Source organism: Dermacentor andersoni, chromosome 5, assembly GCF_023375885.2.
Source record: "Dermacentor andersoni chromosome 5, qqDerAnde1_hic_scaffold, whole genome shotgun sequence".
Lineage (NCBI taxonomy): Eukaryota > Metazoa > Arthropoda > Arachnida > Ixodida > Ixodidae > Dermacentor > Dermacentor andersoni.
The window spans coordinates 140,932,068-140,958,742 of record NC_092818.1 but is presented as its reverse complement, the minus strand read 5'-3'; the positions used below and the strand labels follow the sequence as shown (position 1 = coordinate 140,958,742).

At 45.2% G+C, this 26,675-nt stretch overlaps 2 protein-coding genes across 4 annotated transcripts in view; one reads left to right on the top strand and one right to left on the bottom strand.

Moving 5' to 3' along the window:
- LOC126531271 (uncharacterized) overlaps positions 1–15,427 on the top strand; it is a 43,361-nt gene extending 27,934 nt beyond the window's left edge. The window contains exons 12-15 of one of the 2 annotated variants that reach the window (XM_050178726.3): positions 1,552–1,644; positions 3,667–3,791; positions 10,785–10,887; positions 15,157–15,427. In XM_050178726.3, the coding sequence (XP_050034683.1) occupies positions 1,552–1,644; positions 3,667–3,791; positions 10,785–10,887; positions 15,157–15,249 (414 nt within the window). In that variant the 3' untranslated portion in view covers positions 15,250–15,427. Of the gene's footprint in view, positions 1–1,551; positions 1,645–3,666; positions 3,792–8,263; positions 8,316–10,784; positions 10,888–15,156 lie in introns of those variants that run through there. The other variant, XM_055071060.2, reaches the window with a different exon arrangement.
- A 3,959-nt stretch (positions 15,428–19,386) lies between these two features.
- Positions 19,387–24,796, bottom strand: LOC126532422 (uncharacterized). 2 transcript variants are annotated; one of them, XM_055071059.2, is made up of 3 exons: positions 23,784–24,796; positions 20,857–20,995; positions 19,387–20,778 (listed from the first exon to the last, which is right to left on the bottom strand). In XM_055071059.2, the coding sequence occupies exons 1-3, from the start codon at positions 23,978–23,980 to the stop codon at positions 20,749–20,751; spliced, it is 366 nt and encodes a 121-aa protein (XP_054927034.1). In that variant the 5' UTR covers positions 23,981–24,796; the 3' UTR covers positions 19,387–20,748. The 2 variants fall into 2 exon arrangements, 1 of the variants encoding a protein (XP_054927034.1); XR_008612645.1 differs by lacking the exon at positions 23,784–24,796 and adding an exon at positions 21,067–21,429 and having other exon boundaries at positions 19,387–20,995.
- Between the last annotated feature and the right edge of the window lie 1,879 nt (positions 24,797–26,675).

The window sequence follows — 26,675 nt, the reverse complement described above, 5'->3', positions numbered from 1 at the left end:
AAATGGAAAATGGCATATGGGATGAAGGCAATAAGAATTAGAAAGGTCCACATAATCTGGCGTTTTAGTAAAAATTGAGGCATAGATTTAGGCACGTAATTTAAAGCATAGAGCAGACAAACTGCGGTTTACTAGAGTAACACGGTGCTTTCCAAGCGAAGGCAATAGACAGTCCAGGGTCCCATAGGATTGGGTGAGTTGATGAAATTAGAAAGTTTGCATACATGGGGTTAATTGGCTGAACCCAGACAAAGGTAATTGAACATCCCTGGCTGATGTCTTAGTTTCGCAGTGAATGTAAATGGCTGATGATTATTTTGAATCCACTAACCTTTTCTGTGCTAAACAAATTCTTTTTTTGTGAAAACCACCAAAATATTTTGTTAATGACCGATTTATTGTGAACAGCTTTTGTTATTGCAATATTGGCAGTTAAGTTGTCTGTTTATTGCTGTCAATTTTTTTTTTTCATATTTTTGGGTTGCAGGCATGGCTATAAAAGCAATCTATATGAAAGAGCTCTTTTGTTGTCCTCCATGCAACGTGCAATTACTGGCGCAGCGAAGAAAGGAAGCTGCAGAGCCATTTTTTAACGTCGTCCACACAAGGGAAGCCACAAGAGGCATGGTTTCCCTCGCAAGCATCATTGATAAGTTCTGAACATGGCTCTTCAGAACGTTTCAGGCCAAATCATTTACTTGAAGTGAAAAAATATTCAAAAACACCAAGGATGTGGCGTTGAAAAAATTGGCAATCGTCGCTACAGCGGCTTAACTCCAGGACACCGCTTTTAAATGCCATGGTGGCCAGACTTCAGCTGTGTTCTTGCTAACCATGCCCACAGAACAATTTTCTGAGAAGTTTGTGTAAAATTCTGCGCTACTCGATGGTGCAAAATAAGACTGCCACTCACCTGGGGCACCCAGTAAACGAATGAAAGGCCTGGACGAGCGAGACTAGTCACTGGCATGTATTCAAGAAAATGCTAGGACCAGTGAAATTTGTTCTTCGCACGGAAGGGGTTAATCGAACTAAACTTACTGCTTCACTCTTGTTGAAGACGAACTGATGTCCATTAGATGCAGTTTATTAATCGAACAGCTGTAACTAAGATGGTGCCGGTACAAGCTTTACCATCGCGCATCAACCTCTTCTTTCTGTATCGTTTTCAACACTCTAGTGTCCCTTTGAGACAAAGCTTTAGCTCTTGCTTTCATTATTCGAGGTTGTGCGAAACATAGAAAGACCCAGTAACAACTCAACAGACTTCAAAGATACTGTGTTGCATTTAATGGTAAGGGTTAAGTAAAAGCTTTTGTAACTGTAGGGAGCAGATATTTATTAAGCCTCAATATTTTTATAGTTATGGTTTAACGTCTACAAATTATAACTTTCCACACAAAATGACAGCCTAGTTAAATTTAATGACTGAAAGTGTAGTAGACTCTTACATTTTGCACAGTACACCATGTAGTGCACTACTGGGCAGTAGTAGTATTGTCTAATTTGCAGATGAGGGTTTGGGTTTGATATTTTTCCTGTGCTCTGCAGTATGCGTTCAAAGTCGAAGACCTGGAACGTGATCTGCAGCTGAAGCAAGAGCTCATTGCCAAGCGCAAACTGTACTTGGCAGAGCAGACAGCTGTAAGTACCTGTTGTCCTATAAACTAAACACGGTCACCTTGCCAGCATTTCCACTTCTGGAATTTCAAAAACTGTATTTATTCAACTATAAGGCGAGCCATTTTTCCCAGGATCCTTAGCCTCAAAGTCACCGCCCGCCTTATATGCTAGGCTCATAGATTGGTTCCCGTTTCCATTTGGCAGCAGCATTGCCGTATTTCCAACAATTCAGATTTTAGACTGCAGTGCAAATTGTGGCAACTATTAAACCTTGGCATGTGAGGTAGTACCATACCAACAGTTACAAAAATTTAATAGTAAAGGAGGGGTGCAGGTTACACGTAAATTTCACCTTGAAGTTAACAGCAGTGAGACTTTCACCTTATGGTATGGCTTTATGGCAGCACGCTGCGTACCGCTGTAAGAAGGAAGAATTCTGGCTCCACCGTGACTCTCGCCAATGGCCGACACTTGACCAGCAGGAGGTTACAGGGTCCCCACTTTTGTTCGTGGGCCAATGTGAACGCATTTACGAAGTGGACACACAACTTGCCCCCACCTCCCCCACCCTATGCGATAACGTATGCCGATATATGGCATGAACAGGTCTCGGCATCACTCACGTCTTCCTTTGCAAGGTACATCCGACCGACACCTAGACAGACTTGGTCTGACAAGCGCCTACTGATTCTATATACCAAAGTATTATTTCAATCAACGCATGCATATTGACATAGGAAGCGAGAATGAAAGCGAGAAAACAATATCGAGTAAGAAAATGAGTGTAATTAGTTGAAACTGCATTAACATAATCTAGTCATCTCGACCCAATCGCACAAGACAGCATTGCATCCAAGGCAGGCAGAGGAAGAGTGGCATGTTGATGCTTGTAACATTTGAAATCGCAAGGAAAAGTAGTGAAGGAATTAGTGCCGCCCCTGAATTGAGTATACCGTAATTTTGCTAAATATTTTCAGCTGCTATTGAGGTTGTTACACTTCAATGCAGCAAAGAGGTTTTGACAAACTCACTCTCGCTTTTCAGACTTGCTTCTCCTACCAATGAGGGGTTGTTCTTCACAAGTAGCTTGGTGTTTGAGCCTGCCTGCCTGCCTAATGCCAAATTTGGGCGTATCTTTCATTATATCTAGGGCGTCGTTCAGAATATAACCGAGAACCTACCTGCTTGTGCAAAATTGCGAAGTTGGGCTTGTTGGTCGAGCATTTAAATGTTGAAGAAAAACTACTGATGACTACGTTGCTTCCTAATGCAATATTTGAGCACAGCTCTTTGGCTGTTTCGGCTATTCGATATATTGAGGCAAAGAATTCGAGCAAGACATGTATGTACACTTACAGACAACTTTTTATTCTTCCCACATATTCCTTTTTCAAGAAACACTCCACTCCCAGTTCTTGATTGTCACGATGGAAGCTTTGTGGTCGGAGAAATAGATCAGTATATGCTTGACTTGCTGCGCCAATGCCTAATTCGGCATAGCACACCTCTGGATTCTGGCGGCGACCACACTCATTTAGCAGCACCAGCAGACAAAGACTTCCACCGGTTGCCTCTCTCATGGCTAAGAAAAAACTGGCTGAGAATAAACTATTTATATGGGCAGACGGATTATAATATAAACTGTCTGTGAGCCTCGGACAATCCGTCTCATGTGGAACATTTCACACCAGCCGCCGCAAACAGAGCGTAGCTTGGCACAACTGCCTCGCTTCTCAGGAGGTGGCAGGAGGCAGTGCGTAGGCGCATAGGAACGTTGCGCAGCAAAGAGATGGCCGCTGGCGCTGCTAGCAAGTCAACTGAAGGTGGCTCTGCGTTTCAGCATAAGAAGCGCGCAACATGATCCTCTGATACCGAGCCCGCACTTAGGAAACCGGAGAACACCGCGCACTCTCGCGCGGTCACCCATGCCTCTCAAGTGCTTGCCTCTCATCATGCCTCTCAAGTGAACCAGATGCTGCCATGTGTTGTAGCAGTCTCACCGAGCTGCTGCTTTGCGAAAAAGTGTCACTGCTGCTTTTTCAGGACACGCGCAAAAATGCTCAAGACTTGGACAAGGAGTATGCCGATATCTGCAAGGAAACCTCCGACCTTCAGCAGAAGCAACTCTTCGACCCAGAGATCAAGGCTGCCCAGGAGTCTGAAAAGCGGTATGTCCCTCTTGTCTGGTACCTCAACAAACATTAACAAAAAAAAAATGTGTGCAATGCATGCAACACGAAGGGTAGCCTCTCAAGCATCATGTTGGGCATTTTTCTTGTTTTGCATCACCTATCATGTGGCTAATGTAGCTTTACGAAAAAAAGATGCCTACCCTGTACTAAAAGTATATAAAGATACAACAGAAATTGTGCTCTATTCAGTTTAAACTTGTACAAGATATTTCATGTTCACATTTCGTAGCAAGGACAAAGGTGTATGACAGCAGCTTCCAATTTAGTTGGTCAAACTGGAATTCTTTCTGAATGAGTCAGCTTCAGATTTGACCGCTGATGTATTTAGCAGCACACAAGTTGAATCTTCAGCTAGCTTGATACATGGTAGTCACTGCAGGCATGCATCAGCTAGAATAGCTCAATTTGGTAGAAGTTTGTACCGGTTCATAGCATAAAAGAAATGTGTAAGTCTTGGAGCTATTGATAACAATGCAGCTTTGTTGCTAGCAGTCCTAGGAACTCATCACATCTATTTAGTGCCATTAACCCCTTAAGTGTTTTGGATGAGCAGAACTCTTCCTAGCCAAAGCGCCCCCAAACTAAGATTACGTTCTCCTTTTGAGGGTGTTTGGGACGAGAAGTGCTCGTCTACGGCTTAGATCGCATGTCGCCAATGAGATGGAAGCACTTACTTGACGATTTCAGTTTCTCCTGCCGCAGGAGCGCGGTTTTTGTGTGAAAAAGTGACAGCGACACATGCATAGCTGGCCCGCCAACCTGAAAAATCTTTTCATCCTCATCTTCCAATGAAGATAATTCGGATACCAATGTTTATCTTGCGTCCGGAAGTGAAGACGATAGCGATGACTCTGAATTGCAATGTTCACTTCAGAGATGTTCTCATCACCAAAAGAACTGCTCGAGTGCTCATCAGTGGATGCAGCTTGATGTCGACAATCTTCGCATGAAGCCTCCTCTGTTTTCATTTTTGGCCGTTCCAGGCAAGACTTTCGGTTTGATATTGCCAGATGACTATCTGGAGTACATACAGCTGTTTTTCAACAATGAACTGATTACACTAGTGGTTGATGAAACCAATCACAACGCAGCTGAAAAGCTAAAATGCTCGTCCCAGTGTCATTCCCAGCTTTTAAATTTACCATGCAGTCCCGAAGCTTCCAGAATGCAATAGCCAAAGGTTGATTAGCCTACACAAGCGAAGGATGATGAGGTGTTTGCGACTGTTTTCTTTATGTGGTTTGTATTGTTATTAGCAGCAGGCAGCTCATTTCCTATGTAAGGTTCCAGGGTGTCTACCAACCGGGAAAACTGGGAATTCTCAGGGATCTTGAATAGTCAGGAAATACTTAGGGAAAACTCAGGGAATTTGTGCTCCTATCAGGGAAAATTAGCTGTAATTTTATTGAAAGGGAGCGAAAGTCGAAGTAATACTGGCTCGTGTAACAGAGAGGTATCGTAATGAATGATCTTTTGACGCTGTGTTGTCGGCTGGAGGAGTTGCCAGTGTAAAGTCAATGGCCAGCTTTCCGGACGCCCGACGGCTCTGCAGCACCATCAAGTACCCCATAGAGTCAACATCTAGGAACGTCTGAAATTTCGGACGCAAGAGCCCTTCGCCGTCCGATTTTCTGGAGTTTTTGCTGTGACCGCAGCTCCGAAATGACATTAATCAAAGCCACCACTGCCGCCGTAGTAAACGCTAGGCTTAGCTGCTTCTCTACGTTCATTATTAAGCTTCTTGCCGTTCGGCGCGCTGCTTTTCATTGAACGAATTCACCGCTGTAAGCAATGGCACCGACTCCGTGTTTGTGGTCCTCGCAATTGGCTTCGAAGCTTGGAAACTACGGCATTTTGCATAATGCCGGTTCGCAAAAGTCAGCTTTGCCTGAATACAGAAGTGTTACGCGCTGAATCATAACAAGTGTGGGCAGGGGCAATTGTCACGGGACCTAGTATCTATTCCTTATACACCGTCCATCCGCCATCTCCTGTCACCGTACAGGCCTAATGCCTAATATCCCTAATAAGCATGCTGTTAGGCCTTTTCGGATGTGCCTGTGGCGATTTCAGCCTTTAATGGCAGTAAAAGACATGCATTAATTTTTTCAGACTGCCCGATTTTATGCACATTTTCGCGGCCCTTAGGGAGTCCGAAAAATCATATGTTGACTACAGCTGACGAAGAAAATGCTTCAAATTCTCCGCGGGGCGAACGCGCGGTGGAAGGAGGGTGAGAACAGAAAGGACCTACGCATTAAAGAATGAATAGGAAAGGAAACCTGCCACCGCTTTTTTCAAGGAGCTTGAGCTCGAAAAACAGTGTTCGCTGACGCCAGAATGCAGGTGTCCCTCGTCCAAACCGAAATAAACTCTTTAAAGCAGTGAAACACAACACTGAGGCGTTGTGCGCGGGCTGAGAGTATGTCGGGAGAGTTGAGGTCGACACACCAGCTGTTGAGAATCTCATTTGTGATAGTTTGGGCCTCACACCAATGAGCTTGCTATAAGTTGATAAAAGTAGCTCATATCACGGCGTCCACATTTGTAGACGTGACCTATTTTTGCCATTTCTATGCAGTGTAAGCAAGTAATAGAGCATGAACATAAACTTACGGCAAATTGAAGGTTCTGATAACCTGAATTACTTCCATATTGCTTCTGAGTGATATGTATAGTTAGGATAGGATAGGAATAACTTTAATAAAGTGCCGGCAAACGACGACGTAAAACATGGTAGTGCCTTCACCAAAGCGATAGTTAGAGTATCGCTTTGGTGAAGGCACTACCATGTTTTACGTGACGCTTGATATATATTCTTGATATATTTTTCTTTCTTGAAATGCTTGATGTTAATGAATAACTTGTGCATGTAATTTGAACGGGGGATTTAATCCTTTTTATGAAGAAACGTAGCATGACTACAATATTCAAATATTTAGTTACTCTGTAATTATGACTCATCATAATATGCTCAGAGTCGTTCCATCACCTTGATTTGCTTTCAGTGGAGTCTCAAGCACCACCTATGTTTCACACATGTATCGACAGTCGATCATAATTCATGGCTTAAGTAGATATTCGAAAACATTTGTTTATGTATGCATCTCATTTGTATTTGTATTTGAGAATGTTCCACTTGATTTGTAATGAGTTTTACCATTTCTTTTTTTTTTTTCAGCTATTTTATTCGCTGTGCATTTTACTAACCCCTCGCTTCAGATTTTTTAAAAATAAAATAAATGGTACTCCCTACTGTTCAAACTGGATTAAGTCGTTTCTTAGCATGCTTACTAGAGAGTGACAGCATCGGGGAACATAGTGTCAGCCTGTCTTGATGTAAAACAAAGTTCTGTGTCACTCACGGAATTTTGCAAAGGCACTCGGGGAAAACCTGGTAAACTCGGGGAATTTGGGAATGTCAACTTGGTAGACACCCTGGGTTCAGAAGTAAACTGTATTGTGTTGATTTGACTTGGTATGTGGTGCAAATACTTTTTAAACATCGAGTAGTTTCTTTTTAGTAAAATGTTTTGAAATTGGCCATAAAAAAACATAGGCACTCTTAGTTTGGAAATTTCCAAAAATATGACACGGGGTTAATGGCCAACTACAACAATATTTCGGAGTGCATAATAAGCAGTTCCATACTGTAGATATAGTGCGGCACCCATACAAAAGTTTAGAACTTGTGAATTGGGCTGGTTGGTATTCGTCTTCATTGTTTGCGCTGTAGTAATTATGAAAATTTTACATTTTAGATATGCTGCATTTACTCGTGGGAGGCCCACACTTCTTTCCTTTTTACTTTTAGAATTTTTACTGCGTGCAGGATTTACACGAGACGGGCTTATAGCTTTTAACTGAAGCCTTGAACTGCACACAGATAGCTATGCAAAATAGTGCAACCACTGGCAGCCAACTACGAACACATTTGCAGTCGCTAATTGATTTTTCAAGCTTGGACAATGTGCTCCATTAAAATGAAGTTTCATGATGGTCCCAAGTGTTTCACTTCAACCAATTGGCACAGGCCGAAAACAAGATTTCAAATGCATGGGCTTCTATGAAAACTTCTTACGGAATTACAGTTGTATTACATCAAAAGTTTATTTACCACATAAGCACACTGCATGACCATAGCTAGAAACTGTGTAAATAAGTGTTAATTCATTTTGTAACACACTGAGTACAACTGGCAATATCGGAATGACTCGCCAAGAAAGGATGACAGTGTAATGCCCTTGCACATTGAACTTCCTTGTCTCATTGTCCTTTCATGGTTGTCACTTGTACTCAGCGCATCACAAGACAGTCTTTACATTGTATGACTTTGTGCCAGAGCCTTATAAGCATATTTAATTGTATAGTCATGCTATTATCATTATATGCATTCATATGTAACGCGAGATGATAAATTAATACTAACCGGAGACTTCAACTTCCAGATATCGACTGGGACACTTTTTCTTCGTATACAGCTAAAAGTGCGGAAAGTGTTCTGACTGATCTAGCTTTTGACTTTGATCTACTACAAGTTGTTAAGGATTTCACAACAATGAAAAACGATTCAGCATCCGTTCTTGATTTGTTTTTTGTAAGTGACACCATAAAAGACAGCATTTTGTGCACTGTAACATCGGGTATTTCTGATCATAAGGTGGTTGTCCTGACGCTAAAAAAGACTTTAATTAATTGAAGCAGTAAGGTTCAATAATTTCCAAATTTTTCGAGAGCTCACGATGACTGTATAATAGATGTGCTAGCTTTTATTTACGATTGCTTCCAAAGCCTTGATTTTAGCATAAACGACCTCTGGCTTTTTTTTAAATGCCTCGTTTTTGATTGTGTGAAATGTGTTGTTCCTAATAGTGAAGTCCGAGCACTGTAATTTATGGATTACGCTGGAGATGCTACAAATGAGGTGGAAACTTAAGCAATTAAAAATGAAGGACGGCGAAGAACTGAAAACTGCTATTGATAACTTGACTGAAACACTTCAAAAAATATTGTCAAAGAGCACTGTCAGAGCACATTACTAGCTGACTTTATCACATCATCTCCCGAGAAATACTGGAGGGTTGTGATGCCATCTTCCGACACCTCTTTTATAAATGGCAAAAGTGCGGTATGAGGCAGTAGTGTACTTTGCTTTTAATAACCATTTTAAAAGTGTACTCACAAGTGATGACTGTTTACCATGCTTTTCTGCTGAACTGCCTTCCCTTCCTGACATTGCTTTTGCAGAACAGAGCATTCTAAATTTATTCTTAAACCTTGACGTTAAAAAATCTGCAGGGCCAGCTGATATTCCAAACAGCTTTCTAAGGCGTCATGCTGAATGGTCTGCAAAATACCTGCCCATTCTATTTACGAGGTCAATCAACGAAGGATCATTACCACAGTACTGGAAAATTACAAGACTAAAACCTTTACATAATTCTAGGGATAAATCTCCCATAAAAAAATTAGACCAATTTCATTAACATCGCCATGTTGTAAGTTCTTGGTACATATCATTCTTAAACACATGACTGGTTTTCTAGAAGAACACGACGTCTTAACAAACATGCAGCATTGTTTTAGAAGTGGCCTTTCAACGACTATTCGACTAGTTGAAATACACGACTTTGCTAGCACTATAAACAAAGGGAAACAGACACGATAGTCATGGATTTCAGCAAGGCATTTGATAAGGTGCCTCATGTTGAATTGCTTCATAAGTTAGGAGGTCCGTTTAAAAATGTAAAATATTAGCATGGATTAAACCCTATCTTACATCCATCAGTTTGTTACTGTAAATAAAACAACCTCTGATATAGCTGACATCAATTCTGGCGTCCTACAGGGATCTGTTCTTGGCTCCCTTTTCTTTTCGTCATATATAAATGATATTGTCACTAACCTGTCCATTAAAATCGGGCTTCACCTGACGACTGCACGCTGTACGATGAAAACCAACCAAAGTTAAACAGGGTCTTTAATAAGGTAGTTGAATGGTGTAAACCAGGGCAAATGTGCATTCATTTTGAAAAGACTGTATATATGCGTATAACATTAAAACAAAAGCCACTACTGTATCGCTATGGTGCAGAAAATGCCTTGTCAGAGGTAATGCAATACAAATACTTTGGCTTGTGCATAACAAAGGATCTTTCCTGGTCAAAGCACCTTGACACAGTGATAGCAAACTGCTGCCGCAAGTTGTTTTTCCTATTAAAATCCTCGACGCCAATACAGTAGTAGTGCATCTATTGGCTTACAAAGCACTTGTCCACCCTGTTTTAGAATATGCTGCAATTATACGGGACCAGTTCACTAAAAGTGATATTGGAAAGTTGTGGAAAGCTTACAAAAAGCAGATTCATCTACAATACATATATGCACGTGCTTCAATTCCTAACCTCTTATTTCGGAGTGGCTTGTCTTCTATAACTCAAAGAAATTGTGTCTGTCATTTAAAAATTTTTTTTTTCTAGCTAATAAATGGTCACTGCAACATCGCCTTCTCATGTATACGCCAGGCTACGCTACCAGGCACTCGCAAGCTGCAACTCCATTTACTACACATGTCAACTGCTTCAAGTATTCATTTTTTCCTAGAACCGCAGTAGATTGGAATAAGCTGGCCGATAAAACTAACACGGGACTCATTCACTTTTTGAGACATATCTTTTATGAAAAGCATTCTGCACTGGCTGAGATTGTTTTGAGGTCACTGTCTGACTGTATGATTTTAAAATCGTTGAGCTACGTTGCTTGACTTTTTTTTTAGTGCAGTTCCCCATTGTTTTGTACTTATTCGTGTACCACGCTGCTAAGATCTTGTATAAGATCGTAGTATTTAAAAATAAATTTAAAAAAATTATCCCTAGTTAATCATTTTGAGTGTACTGAAGAATAATGAGTGACACTTGTCCCTCTCTTTCTCCTCCAACCCCTTTCTCTATTTGCACGCTGAATATCAAGCCTGGCTAATCTCCAGGAGCAGTTGGCCGAGACCAAGTCTCGGCATAACGAAACCATAGCTGCCAGTGATGATGCCCTGCGACAGTGCCAGGAGGCTGCAGCTGTAAGTAGGCAGTAAAGTGCTCAGCCAGGATAATGCAACGATTTTATTCCAGTGACATATATTCCTTTCCATGTTTTGTGAGCGGCACCAGCACCAATTAGCCCTTGCATTGGCGTAAAACGTGCTACTGAGCAACAAGAATGGAAGGAAAAGTACACGAAATGCAACAAACCAGCCCAAACTTTAGCCTTTTTACTTTGCCTACATTATCACCAAGACTGGCTAGCTGTGGTCAGTGGATAAGAAATATAGAATCAGTAGAATCTCATTAATTCGAACTCCAAGGTGACTGGAAATTTATTTGAACAAACTGGAGTGCGAACTAAGGAAAGCCTCTTTATACATAACACCTGATCACTTGTGTGGTACAGCAAGCAAAACCAAATCAGTCACTGGGCTCCATGTGCTGGAAGAAGCCTGGGTTCCGTATAAAGTCCAAGTGGGATAAGATAGCGCACAGTTTGCTGTGTGTGCGAGGGTAAACGTGCGAGGGTGAGCAGAGAATGGTGGCTTGATGCACGCTGTCCTCCCGAGGGCCCAGTGTTGGTGACGACATGATTGAGCATGCACAATAACACGATTAAGTGTGCGCTAGGAGGCTTTCTCCTGCTCCTTTTAATTTGGCACGAGTTTTTCTCTATTCAAATACATAGGACTTTGTCAGGACCAAAAGAGGAGTTTAAATTGTTCGTCAATTCGAATTAAGAATTTCTAATTTCACTCTACTTAAATTATACTGGCTACATCTTATGGGTCAACATGCTTGGTCAATCACTCTCCGAAATTGCTTTCAGCATATGGGGATTTGTGAAGCTAGTTAAAATTGATGTTAGGAGAGGACTACAGAGTGCCAATAGGTGCACAGTGCTTGTAAAAGACTTCAAAGCTTTTTACAGCTAAACTGCTAATTGGGCAGACATAGTACTTTTTTACGACTAATTGTTATGCGTTAAATGAAGGCCCTTAGACCTATAGACACTAGAAAAAATAGTAACAAGCCTCATAGTACTGTAACTAATTTATTACAATAGGTTTCCTATAGTCAGGTACAACTTAAGAAGGCAGGACAGGCTGCCCCGGCCCCGCCCAGATGACCGAAGTGCGGCAGCTGATTGCTTCCGCGACTAAAGAAATAGTCCTGCTGACGCTACTCGGCCCACTGTAGGCTGCCCTATTCTCCATCGGCGGAGTCATCGGCTGTCCGGCTCATGACTTCAGAGCAGAGTGCGCGCCCACTTATGGAGGCTCACGTGCATCCGCCTTTGAGGGGCACGTGCCGCTGCCACCTGAAGTTGTACCAGACTATAGGAACCAAAAATGTTACACGTAATGTCAAGAGATGGGGATTTGAGTATTCGGGGATGTCCGATATTCTAGTTAACATTAAGATGGCAAAATAGAGCTGGGCAGGTAACTGGTGTTCTATTAGAATTACAAAATAGGGGCCACGAGAAGGGAAGCACAGCTGAGGACAGCAGAGAATTAGGTGGTGCGATGAAATTAGTAAATTTGCAGGCACCACTTGAAATCCACAAACACGAGAGAGGCATTTGTCCTGCAGTGACGTAAATATAGGCTGATGATGGAAAATAGCTTTTCTGCAGCCTGTTTCAGTATCGCTTCCCAGACCCACCGCGGTTGCTCAGTCGCTATGGTGTTGGGCTGCTGAGCACGAGGTCGCGGGATCGCGGCCGCATTTCGATGGCGGCGAAATGCGAAAACACCCGTGTACTTAGATTCAGGTGCATGTTAAAGAACCCCAGCTGGTCAAAATTTCCGAAGTCCTCCACTACGGCGTGCCTCATAATCAGAAAGTGGTTTTGGCACGTAAAACCCCATAATTTAATTTTTAATTTTTATCGCTTCTCAGTAACTTAGTGTTGCGATGTCATGACACAGTACATGGCCACGTGGGAGCAGGACGTTAAGAGGTTTCGGCAATCGCCTCGCATGCTGGTACTCGTTGCGGGGATCAATGTGGCAGTATAGTGGGAGACTGAGTTAGCCGGTGCGAATGTCAAAAGCTCGCAATGTCCTGCGTTATGTCTCCACGTACTGTCTTATGACATTACGGTACAAATGAGGCTGAAACTGGCTGTAAAAATATATTAGGCAGCAGATTTTTCTTGATGTGACTATGGTTAATTCTATTCATTTAATTCGATCCCGAATGAAATTTCCAGCCGGCATTCATGCATTTGTAAGAGTCCAAATTTTCATTATTTCGATCCTAAAATTGGCCTTTGCTGACTCGGCTCACATGCACCTGACCCTTATGGTGTCCCCAATAGTGACCCCTTTAGTGTCAGCGTCTGTCTCGGCGGAGCTTAGCGGACAATGAATGCGCTGCATGTCCATCATCTCTCATTGATAAAACCTATTCTAAGCCTGCCCTACAAAGATATTCCTAGAGCAGTTATCTTCCTAGTGCCCGCCCTAGGAAGTTTACAGTAGCTCACAATATTTGATTGTATATTTACCCGATTCTAACACGCGCCTTTTTAAAAAATACATATTGGGCCAAAAATTGCCTACATGGTACAACCGGACGCAACACCAAAACTCCCTTCGCAACATTCGCATGCTTTGCGGCATAGCACAAGTGTATTGCGGCGAAGTTGACATTAGAAAATGGGCTGCCATTGTGCAACAATTTTTCTTGCTAAAAAAATCGGGTGCGCGTTAGAATTTTGCATTGTTTAGGGGCTTTACTCTAATTTTTACTTTGGACATTAAAAATGAGCACGCGTTTTATTTGAGGCGTGTTAGAATCGGGCAAATACTGCCAAATGAATCTGCGTGGTTTTGGTGTTTTTTTTTTACATCTTGTTTGATTCGACCCGCCGGATAATTCGATTAATGGCGCCGTACTCGTCAGGGTTGAATTAACGGAAGTCGACTTTTCCTTTGTCATGCATTATACATTGTCTCTCTGCAACATCTGCTAAAAAATGTGTTCTGCATTCTATTTAATATTGCCCCTAATCGATAGGACACTTTTTGAAAACGGTTAACTAGAATACTAGTGTACAATTTCTAAGCGTAATTTGCTGCTTATGGGCTTCAAAACAAAGAAAATATGGAAATCGTAATATCAGACCATGAAAACAGACAAATAGGGGAGTGTGAATATTCGAATTCAGTCTATATTTCCTCTTGTGTTGCCAAAAACTCCGCAGGATCTTCACATTTCACTTTGTTTAAAATTGAAAATATTCTATATATGATTGAAAATTTAAAGGGACACTAAAGGCAAATAATAAGTCAATGTGAACTGTTTAAATACCATTCCAGAAACCTCGCAACACCTGTTTCTTGCCAAGAAAAGACTTAGTTTACGAGAAAATTGCATCTGATGGGTCCGAATACCTTTTTCTAAATTCAAATCCCCCGCCGCCCAAACGGGGGGAGTGGTGACGTTGCATACGGCATCACCACCTTTTGCTGCCGTCGGTGAGTAAAACGGTGCCCGACAGACGGTGGCACTGAGCCAAAACAGAACGGTGGATTCGCCGCTGCAGTTGCTTTTTCGTGAAGTGGCAAGACCACTCGGGCATCCCGCGACATAACCTGGAAGTTGAAATCTATGCTACTTGCAGTTTGTGCGAGTTTCGCAAGCCAGCAAAACCAGCGCAGCACTAAGCAATAACGAAACTGCTTAAACGCGAAAGCGTGGGCTGCACCGAGTCAAGTGAAAACGAAACCTTTCAACCGCCTGCGTCATTGTCAAGGGCAATTTCAATTAGTTCTTTTTTCTAAAAAATGAAATAGAACTGGATAAGTAGCATTTAATTTAGTCTTTTAATAAAACAAAATTATATTTTTTTCAACAAGTGGTTGAGTACTTGTGACAGAATTTAAGTGAGGAGTGCTTTCGTCATTGCGCTTGAATGTCCTGGGGGAGTCTGTAATCATGTCTTGCATTTACCTCAGTTTCTCGATTATCAAAGCCCTCCTTGCGATAATATTGACACCTTAGAGATGCTCGAGCACTACTCTATCACTTTAGCTTGACTTAACATTTGCCTTTCGTGTCCCTTTAAAGGTTCTTCTCTATTTCTATTAGTATCAATTAGAAAATTTTCATTCGAGAACCAGTACTGGAAAATCAGCTTTTTATCTTCCTATTCTTTCTTGTATGTTTGGTGGAGAGCACAAAAGGTAAAGCCATTAAAAGTCATTACCTTTAGTATCAAAACTGTCTTCCATGTGTAACATTCTTCTGCGAATGTGTATGAAAATAATAATCACAATTTTCTGATGTTCCAGGCCGCTCACAAGGAGATCATGGACACGATGCAGGAAACACACGACAGCATAATAGATGCCATTGAAGAAAATCGCAGATTGAGAAAGAAATAAGAATTTATCCTATAGTTATTGGTGTTCGCCATTTTAGTTGTTGACTTTTATTATTTATTGCTGTTTGCTATTTTTATCATAGTATCATTATTTATTGCTGTTCTTTTAGTGCGTGAAATTGGTCATAGCTTTCAGATCTGTTTTGTCTTTTTAAATAAATGCGTACCTTGATCCTGGATTTCCAAAGGAAGATTTACTTGTTTGTGAAAAAGGTCTGGAACTCTCCTTTTATTTCTTGCCTTTTATAAGTACAAACTTTGAAAGGTGGCACTGCTGTAGTGTTGCTTGCTAAACTAAATTGGCTGTTCCTTCAACACTGTGCATGCAATGCAACGTTTACGCAAGTGGAAATTAGCTTGCCTGCCAACTTGTTTCAATAAGCAGGTTGATCTGACAAGGCACATGCTGGCCTCACGTGAGTAAGGAAACCAGCAGAAATGCTGTGCGTGCACGAGGGCAAGCTTGATTCCCTAAAGGGATAGGCAGAATATCTTGGCATGCTCCCGCACTTGCATCATGAACATGACATTGACAAAAGCAGTGAAGGGGAGACTCTATGACTGCAAGAGCTACAAATTTCTTTCACGTCTTAGTTATGTCATTACCCGCTGCGGTTGCTTCGTGGCTATGGTCAGGGGATCGAATCCCAGCCACGGCGACTGCATTTCAATGGGGGCGAAATGTGAAGACACCCGTGTATATAGATTTAGGTGCATGTTAAAGAACCCCAGCTCGTCCAAATCCCTAGCATCCCCCACTATGGCGTGCCTCATAATCAAGTCGTGGTTTTGGCACATAAGACCCCATAATTTTTCTGTACACAAAACTAACCTCACTGCCTCTTAGAATGTCTGCTTTTGCCAGGTTCCATAACTTTCTCTTAAGAGTGCTGGTTCGACACTCACTGCGCTAAACAAATTCTGCAAATCGGCTTTTCTGGAAAAAATAGCGTATGGCCCAGTAATATGTCGGCAAAGGTGGGTCCACTCATTTCTCTGGAAATTCTGGTTCGTCACGTACAGTAAAACCTCGTTGATTCGAACGCTTAATTCAAAGGTTTCCTGCGGTCCCGTATTTTCCAATGTAAATTTTACCGGATAATTCGAACCGGCGGCCTAAGCCAACCCGGTTAATTCGAAGACTTGGGATGCCATGCGGCAATTCCCGATCCCCATTTCACTGCAAACCCGACGAAACGACGGCCATTCGGAGCCGCGAGGGGACGCCACATAGCAATCGCGATTATTTATAGACGAAGCGCCCGACCCGTAGTACTGTTATTGGGGGCGAGCTCCACCACTCGAAAGGCTGGTGCACCGTCGGCGTGACGTGGCATGAGGGATCACGTGGACACAGCGGCCGCGTCGGCTGCTTCGGAAGCGCCGAAGCGAGCTGAAAACGAAAGGTTAGTGTCCCACCTGCGCTGCGATTCTGATTAAGTGGTGAGGCTTTATCGCCTTGGGTGTCTGCTTGACAACATTTGAAAGCACTATAATGGTAGTGGCTGGCTTTGGAGGCGTGCAGCATGGTAGGTTACTGCTCGGTGCCGCAGTGCCGGACGTACGCAACGGAGCCCGGCGTCAGCCTTATTCACACGTATACAGACGCAGGACAAGGAGCCGCGTGAAGCTTGTCTCGCGAAACATTACCGGCAGACAGCCATCGGCTACAACTCGGGTATGCAGCAAGCACAGACGCGAGGAAGGTTTCTGCTACGGCACCGTGACTGCGAGGGTGGAAGTGTGGAACGCCCACACTACCACCCTCGCACATTCCTAAAGCGCCGACAAATCAATATACTCGGCGGTCAACATATTGCTGCCTTTTACAGTGAAAACAGTGACTAACTTCCGTAGTTTCTTTTTTTTTTTTTTCGGCGTCCGTTAACAGAAAAAATCATCATGTGGGCCGATCCTGGTGATAGTACAAAAAGGGTCCAAGATCAATAGCACATACCCCTGTGGACTCGGGAACCTATAACGCGCCCGTCGGAATCTTCGGGATGGGCCCACGTATGGGGAGCGCTTAACGCCTGCTTCACCTCCGCCGTGGGTGGGCCGGGTAATGCAATATCTTCGGCATCGGCCTATGTATTGGGTGTTGTTAATGCCTGCTTCACCTCCACCGCGGGTCGGCCTGGCATTGCACTACCTTCGAGATGGACTCACGTATGGCGAGCGCTTAACGCCTGCTTCACCACCGGCGCGGGTGGGCCCGGTATTGCAATATCTTCGTGATCGGCCTACGTATGGGGAGTTCTTAATGCCTGCTGCACCTCCGCCGGGGGTCGGCCCGGTGTTGCGCTATCTTCGGGAGCGGCCCACGTATGGGGAGTGCTTAACGCCTGCTTCACCTTTGCCGCGGGTCGGCCCGATATTGCACTATCTTCAGGCCGACCCGCAGAGGATGTGAAACACTTTGCTTTTCGTTTGAGAGCTTTGACTGTCAGCTTTCGCTGTCATTCCATCTTCACAGAGTAGAATAGTTGTAAATTTTTTCACTCCTTCTGGATGGCGGTAGTTATCGGCATCATCTGGGGTGTGGAGGCCACTTTTCTCATCGATTCGGTGCCCGCGCGATTAACTCGATCAATTCAGTTGTCACCATTTATTGCAGCAGGCAGGGCGTAGTTTATTGTTTTAATTGTAGTATTTTATTTATAATGCCCAACACAATTTTTATTTCACCATCTATTCAACGATCACGCGCAACGCTGTTGCTTCGATAGTTCAACCTTCTTTGTTTAGACTGATCCAGGGGCCAGGAGAGGGATTCGGTTCATAGTCAGCTGGTCTGTATGCTTGTGGAACGAGTTGTGGCCGGAGAAAACGACAATTGCGTTAAACTTTTCCTTTTGCTTCATTATTTCCTCGAGTGACGGCTCGCCGCGACGCTGGCAGATCCTCGGAACCATATATCCGCTATATGGGTTAGATAAGGTGGAAAATAAAATATTGCGAAACAGCGTCCAACTTCAGACATTGCAATAACCGTTCAACCCATAAGCAATATGGCTGTCACCCGTTACCTCGTCTGGGTTTTCCCTAATTGTGCAGCACTTTTCTAGCAAAATTGGCAACTGGAAAGAAGAGCCGCAAGGAGATAAGAAATTAAGCGATCTACTTGGGGAGAAAGCCAAGGTGAAAGCCAAACAGGGAGGAAAAGCGAAAACTTTGCAAAAATATTTATTAATCAACATCTTTTTATTCAAAAAGGAAGTAGAGAAAACGCCGTTTGATGTGGAGAATAATTCAGTGTCTTGAATGACGCTTCTACAGTTAACAATCGAGCCGCCTGACGTAGCCACTTCCCTGTTGTGCTATGCATGGGGGTGTTTTTCTAACCTTCCGTGGTGGGCGCAGTACGTATAGAACCGCAACGTCCTGCTCTCTACGCGATTTTACGGGACTCGTGACCACGTATCGTTACGTAACTTCCCAAACAACACGAGCCGGTTTTGGCACCTGGTAGAGAAGTAAACGAGGGATCCAAAAGAACTGCGATTGTTGCAAAAATATTAATTTCTCTAATTCTTCCAGAGTCAATTTAAAAAAAACGCTACTAGAAATCTATTTTGCGCTTTCGCTTGTTAACTTGTTCTTGGCAAGGTTCTTCCTGCCCGAGCCCATTTGATGTGGTTCGCTGTTTGCCAAGAGGTGTATATCTCACAGGCGTACCTGCGAGATAGGTTATTTCAGTTTTCATTTGCGGGTTTACTGGTATTTATGGCGAATGGTGGGATTATTCTCATTTGTACTAGTAAAAGTACCCTCCCCTCATTTGCATAGAAAAGTTACCCCCCCCCCCCCCCCGAAAAATATCCCGGGCACAGCGCTGTTTCGGCGCTTGCCACTTATTGTGTACGCGCCGTGCGAAGGAAAGGTGACTCGATTTCAAATCGCTAAGGCCAGAACTCAACTATAAAGGCAGCTTCCATCGAGGTAACTGATTACATTCCAGTTCAAGTACGCCGGTAGCGGGTGCGCTACCTCGACGGCGCCAGGCCTAACCTTCGCTGAACAGGAATGTGGGCGATTATCGGATACGGTCCCACACCACAGCACAGAAGGCTATCAGCATGCATCGAGCAAGCTGAAAATCCTTGGAGGCATTTCAAATGCAAGACATTTCAGAAGCTGCATTAACGACTCTGGAACAATGTCCAAATGTTTATTTCAGTTTGCATGTAACTCCAGTGAACGCCGAGTTTACAAGAATATGCACTACAGAAAAGTCAAAATGTTTACAACCGTGCAATGTTCTCCACACAGGGTAAATATTCCGAAAGAAAAAACACCTTCGTCATTTTATTAAGTTCCAATGAAGATTGTACAGCAAGTACATCTTATAGAAAAGTACAAGTGAATGCTAGCCGGTATATTCACACTGGGCAATGAACAGCGAAGCACCAAAGTAACGGTGATGAAACAGTGACCAAGACGCAACATCGCAGGCCCGTGCGGTGGTGGCGCCCGATCAATGTCCGATCTTGCTGAAGGGAGGTTCAGGATCTGGTTTGCTTGGCTGTAGTGGTACGCAGCTTTACCGCTAACGTGACTGCAGACAGGTTTTTTTTAAAATAAACTTGGTGCCATGCCAGTCCTATATTTCGAAGGGTAAGCATGATGCTCAGAAGCTAACGGAAATGTTTTATTGCCTTTAATTCACACCGTATGCTTTTTGTAACAGTACGCTGATGCTTCGCATTAGCCATGATGAATAACAGCATAAAGAAGGAAGATATGAACAGAAAATGTACCAACAGAGACTGCTTGGATAAGAAAAGTTGACGACGCAAGGGCCACTGGACTCCTTTCAATTAAGGGGACCGCCCAGAGCCAAAGTTCGAATGATTTTGGAAAAGATTGGCGACCATCACTGCGGAACCATCAACGAGCTTTCTGAAGAATTGACAGATGAGACGAGACCAGCCACCAATAATTCCATGGAAGAAGCGAGAACGCACCCAGCTAAAAATATGTCAACAACCAGATGAAGTTACCGAAGTCGCACGCGCGTGCAGTAAATTGACAACATGCATGCATCAACACCCTCACACGCACACATACGCATGCTCACACGAACACATACGCGCGCGCAACTTCACAATGCGAACCAGCATCAGCGTAGGAGAGCACAGGATGCGAGTTAACGTGCACAAACCTCCAGATTGACTGAGCAGTGTGCCAGAGAAGCCAGCATGTTACCTGGAATTGTTTTGGTCCGCTCATCAAACAGTAAGGGACCTCAATTAGAGTCATCGAACGGCCATGATACAGCCACCGGGCGGAAAGAGCTCCCACACGGATGTCGTGATCGGTGTTCGGGTCATGACTCCGTGGTTGTGCTGCGTCATCGAGGCAGCACGGAGCAGGCAGAGAGGGACTTTTCCTGCAGGTCAGCGGGCGTTGCAATGTGACGAACTGCCTCGTGAGCAAGGCTTGCCGCCCTACGGCGAGTGCTGGACGTCATGGCGTACTATGTATCTGGAACGAATCTTCAGGGGCTGCGGGTGTGAAGGGTTGCAGACTGAAACGACAAAAAAAAAAAAAAAAACATGTTAGCCGTCAGCACAACGGCACAGCACGGGCTAGAACTCTGATTTACCGAAGAGCAGTCGACGTACTGCAGGGCGGGTCGTGCAAGGTTCTTCATTGGCCAGGAGGTCAGTACCTGTGTGGCTGGAGCAGAAGTGTACAGACGGTCAGCGGCGGGACGAGAGGAAGCGGAGGCCTGAGGTGCGTACCTGAAAAAAAAAAAAAAAAAAAAAAGGGCAGCTTTTCAAATGAGGAATATAACCAGAAAGTAGGTACCCACCATGATAAGCGTCATCGCACGAGACGTGGGAGATGAACTCGTCAAACACGGTCCGCGTGTCGAGCGACAAAAACACAGCGTGGCACAAGGAATGGAAAACAAAAAAGTGGCCACGTTCTTCGGCCGCAACGCGCCGCACTGCGGACCGAAGGAAACGTCCGTGCTTCAGCGTAGCTAGATGAACTGGAAGTAATATACGCCACTGGTTAGCCTGACACTAATTCCGGATGCCACCGACTTCCGCGATTCCACATTTCGCGCCCTTTCGCGCGCGTGGACGCGAAATTTTGGCCGGGAAGCGATAGCACAGCCGTGTCGAAAACGAGAGGACCCCTGCCAGCTGTGGCCTGCGCAGTGTCAGATTCCTGCGTAGTGTCAGCCAGTGGCGTAGCAACAGGGGGGGCCGGGGGGCCGTGGGCCCCGGGTGCAAGGGGCCAGTGGGGGGGGGGGGGGGGGGGTCATATACGTCTGAAGACACCCTTTCCGCGGGCTACACCCGGGGGGGGGGGGGGGGGTGACAGAAGACCTATGGGCCCCGGGTGCCAGACGACCTAGCTACGCCACTGGTGTCAGCTAAGCCTGAGGCTAGAAACGCCCCACCCCGTCCTCTCCGCTTCCGTCACGGCGACGACCCGATGTGGCTGCGGCCGTCCAAGGAAGCTCGTGCCTAATTAAGCACTAGTGTTAACTGCACATAATTTGCCAATGTCATCAATCAGTTTTGATGAAGTTAATGGCCGCGCCGCCCTCGCAAGCTAAACACGTCCACCTCGGAGTAGATGCCGAAGCTACGCTGTGGCGACAGTTGCATGCAGCGTTGTCTCTCAGGGCAGTGCCACGGTCACTTGGTTGCACGAGCTGCACCTACGGTTGGGAAGATAAAGACAAGTCATGGCAAGCACGGGCGTTTTGAAACCTATCGTATTTGCACACAAATAATGCAACCACGAATACAACGCGATCTCATGTCGAAAAAGAAAAATGCATGCATCGCTGGGCTTTATTCATTGTTACTGGGACATGCGGTCTCAAAACGAAGTCGAACTACGGGCTCGGACGTCTCACTGTCGGCGAGAGCGGAGTCATGCGTTGCTCTACAGTTACTGGACAAACAGCACCTCAAGTATATTACGTCAACACAATCGAACGGGACAAAACCTTTCGCCGACTGTGTGGCTATTCACCGCGCGACTTCGAAGATGGCGTGACGCTCCTGCACATAGGCGTCTACTGTCTTGCACAGAGCTGCGATGGCTACACTGAAAACGTTCACGCGGTGCTAATGGCGTTGTAAAACGGCGCACGGCACAAAAATACGCAGTGGCAGCGGGCACGGAGAGCTGAATTACAAAGGTGCAGTAGCCAGCTTGACTACACTCTTAAGCAAATGCACCCTTAGGGTTGTCTATGTGCCACACAACGATAATCGTTAAAAAAAAAAAAAAAATTATGGGGTTTTACGTGCCAAAACCACTTTCTGATTATGAGGCACGCCGTAGTGGGGGACTCCGGAAATTTGGACCACCTGGGGTTCTTTAACGTGCACCTAAATCTAAGTACACGGGTGTTTTCGCATTTCGCCCCACCGAAATGCGGCCGCCGTGGCCGGGATCAACGATAATCGTCATCTGATCTTGCTTGCGTTTCCTTCCTTGAAAACCCAGCGCTCGCTACTTTCCTGTCGAGAATGCTCCGTCATGCTGACAACAGGCATGCCGTTCGTGACTTGGAAGTACCGGGCTCGCCGCGTCAAAAGAAGGAAATGCGGACAAGACGGATGACGATTATTGATGTGGCAAAAAGATGTAATTTTGCTTAAAATTGTATAGAGCGCGCATCCCGGACCGCTGCGGTGCAAGACAGTGCTGTCTAACGTTAGCCGCTGGGCTCGACTAGCACTGCGAACGTGCTAAAAAGAGATGGGTGCCTCATCGCTTCACTGTCCAGTTACCGCCTTGTGCGCTCGCTTCCCGCCGCCATGGCCGCGCTGCATGGCTATGCGGTTTTAATACGAGGCGCGGTCACCCCGCCATCACTCTCACTTGCTTGCCTGGAAGCCGTGGCAACGTCATTTTAAAGCCACAGTGGGGATGTAGCGCGGCCACAACGGCACGAAGCGAACGCACGAGGTGGGAACCGGTCAGGGAAGCGATGAACAGGCACTCGACTCTCTGCCGCGCGTGCGCAGTGGACACCAAACCCGAGCCCAGCGGTTAGGGTTAAGACTAGTTGCTCCGCAGGGCGCCGGCGACACGCCCAAGACAAGGCCGCCCACCTCCGTACAGAACAGCATCAAAGACGATATAATCTTGGCACGAATACGAAGACTTCGCGAGGCGCGTTAAGAGGCGAGAAATATCGGGCGAAAGAAATACGCGTTATATTCGTGGAAATGCGCTCGGTACGTATTAAGGGCTAAACATGGGAAGAGTCCGTCATGCAGGTATAACAAAAAAAAAAAAAAAAAAAACGCACCACCGCAAGATATGTCGTTCCAGCTAACCTTATAGCCAAGGAGTTACAGAAAAAAAAAATCATGGTGCAAAACAGTATCAAGTCTACGGTGTTCGGTTGCCAAAATTCGGGCGACAAAATACCGCAGGTGTTACGTATCGTACACCGTGAATCCTTATGCTTTTTTTTTTTTTTAACAGCTTGGATAACTTGACCTGCGACATGCAACACACACACACACACACACACACACGGTGGTTCACCTCACAAGGTAGTCGAAGCACGTGCCGACGGCAGTTGCCTCGGCAGTGCCCTGGCAGGGCGAGTTCGTTCGTGGGAACACGCGCACAAAAGACCGCGACAGGCGAGACTTCAGACTTGTTGGCAGCAACGGCGTCGTTGGCGTCAGGCGCGACAGCTCGTGCGTGAGAAAAGATGCAATGGCCGCCGCGCGTCGCATACGTATTCCGGGAGCTCCAATGGGCCGTGCGAGAATTCCGGAGGAAAAGAGTCCCGTAACCGCAACTTCACAAGTCCAGGCCGTAAGTGGTGCAGCCGCGACTTAAAGCGTCGAAGCACGCCATACAGCAGAAGCCAGCGCCGGAACCCATGGCTGTTTCGGAGTCGGTGATGTGGTCGACAATCGCTGCCAGAGCACATGCGGTACGATGCAGAGGTTTAACTGACACGGGCGACTGCGGCGTGAACCGCAAAATCAAGGGCGGGTCTCTCGGCGGCCGCTTCTTATAGCAAAATTTAAGCGCAACTCTCAACTGTTGGCGCATGCGCTACAGTGCCCAGACGTCTTTCCTTCGTGCGCCTTACATCGCTCGTCGCCACTGGACCGCAACAGCCGTTATCGACGAGATCAACAACTCGGTGCAACCGATCGCCTGCAAGGAAAAAAAAAAAAAAAAAAAAAAATCACGAGGAAATAGAAGGAAAATGATCGCTGCCATAATCTGGCCTTCCATAAGCCGCCGGTTTCGGAATGTTCCAGTAGCGTCCACTTAGGTCAACTGCGGCTGCGTGCCGCACTGAGGATTACGGTACCGCCCGCATTGTCTATCGGTGGGGCATACGGACGCAACCGCTGCTGCGAACGCGCTATCAGAAACTGTGCGACTTGCAATCCATGGCCGCGTATACTACGTAACGTGTCGGAACCTCTCTCGAGTTTGATTATCGATTGCGTTTTTTATTCGCGCCGTCTCGTAACGGACTGCTAGCGACAATGGTTCGCCGTTCATTTGATGTGACCCCGCGTTGCAGACGTTTAGATTTCATATCGCGCGCGCTTATATCATGATACCGACTTAGTGGATATGCTATAGCGACATATATAGCGATATATAGCTAGCGATATAGCGGTAAATTGTGGTTCACGGTTGAAAAAGAAAATCTCAGTGCCCTTCCACTCTTTGAAGAAGGATGACCAGAGAAGCTGTGTATGTGGGCTCCTTAATGGAGAATTGCACCTCCGCCGCGGGTCGGCCCAGCATTGCACTATCTTTGGGATCGGCCCACGTATGGGGATGTGCTTAACGCCTGCTTCACCTCCGCCGCGGATCGGGCTGGTATTGCACTATCTTCAGGATCGGCCCACGTATGGGGAGCTATAGTGCTTAACGCCTACTTCACCTCCGCCGCTGGTCGGCCCGGCATTGCACTATCTCCGGGATCGGCCCACGTATGAGGAGTTTTTGCTTACCACACCAACGACACGAAAATTTCCTTGGGCGGTAGAGGTATACAGCTTCGCTGCAAAATAAGAGCTCTAGAGAAATCGTAACATCTCCATATTAGCGGTATATTCGCGGACAACTTTCTGTGGTTATGGAGGGAAAGCTACGGGAGCGGAGCTTCTGCGCATGTGTTACCGCGATAAGTAGCCCGCCAGCGTTTGACAGTGCTTTTGGTTGCTCGGAACCGACGCTGAATCGACGCATCATCCATGTGCGATGGTTTCGCGTTTGCCTAGACACGGAAGCGAAAAGCCGCAAAATAAGTAGACCTTTACATTCAGTCGTGTGTTTTTTCTTATTTAACTGTTGCTAATTAAGTGTTTAGATTTTCCCTTCCCCAGCTCAAACTAACGTGGATGAAAACACGGGACTCTTTGCAGAAGCGCTCTCACTTGTGCGCGCTTTGCCTCTGTAGCTTTCCCTTCATAGCCACAGAAAGTTGATCGTACTTACAACCGGTATTTCTTTGTCATCACTAAATACATAGAGTTACTATATTGTTGGTATAATAACTATACTAGTTATATACTAACTCTGACTAAATATTAATTCATTGTTTATTTGGTCAAATTTTTCATTATTGCTCGAATCTCTAACATTTCAATTATAAAGTTGTAGAGTGACTCAAATAACCTCGAATTCAAGCTTCTTCTTTTTTTTTAACAGCGAAGCTGTTGAGGGTTACTTGCCCCAGGATCGTGTCCGTGTGTACGTTTAGCGCGGCATAGGCACCAAATCGGAAATTTGAACTGCGCTTCACGGTGACCTCTCCGCCGTAGCCATCGCAGTGCAAGGCATCGCAGTGCAGTGCAAGGGGAGCACAGCTGACGCCGTGTTTGATTGCCGATAACTCCGCTTCTTCTACGACTACGCATTGAAGTACTTTTTGCGGCAAATTGGTTCTGAAATAGCCTATCTTCACTTCAAATGTCTTTCTCTGCTTCGATAAAAAGTGGTTCAGGGCCCCTTTAATGTTTTTTTTTTTTTTTTTTTCCATCAATCTCGGCGCTTGGCGCGGCCTACGCTGGGTCGATAGCGTTACTGTTATGGACCGCTATCTGGACCATGCTTTCCTCCATCTACGTCATTGCTACCATTTTCGTTGTGATGCAACTTTTTTTACCAACGCGCCAGCTGTTTGCACACACCTTGCGTGAAAGCGCGAAACGTTTCTGAGCGAGAGAGAAGCACAAATAAACGGTAACGAGCGCTTTTTGTCGTGTATTTATGTTCCTGCCTCGCTACCAACCGTTTCGCGCTTTCACACAAAATGCTTCAACACCAACTAGCTCAATCTGCTGTTATGTTACTCAGTTTTGGGCACTTCACAAATAACTATTCCAAGAACCTTTGAAGCTAGCCCCAGCGCCATGGACAATATCGAGAATCAACACAAACGCACATGTAGGT

Excerpts from the sequence above, each read along its gene's own strand:
- LOC126532422 (XM_055071059.2), bottom strand. The coding sequence starts at position 23,980 with ATGCGACGCGCGGCGGCCATTGCATCTTTTCTCACGCACGAGCTGTCG. Across the intron at positions 20,996-23,783 it reads TGCTTCGACTACCTTGTGAG|GTACGCACCTCAGGCCTCCG; the intron begins GTGAACCACCGT and ends TTTTTTTTTCAG. Across the intron at positions 20,779-20,856 it reads AGTACGTCGACTGCTCTTCG|TCTGCAACCCTTCACACCCG; the intron begins GTAAATCAGAGT and ends TTGTCGTTTCAG.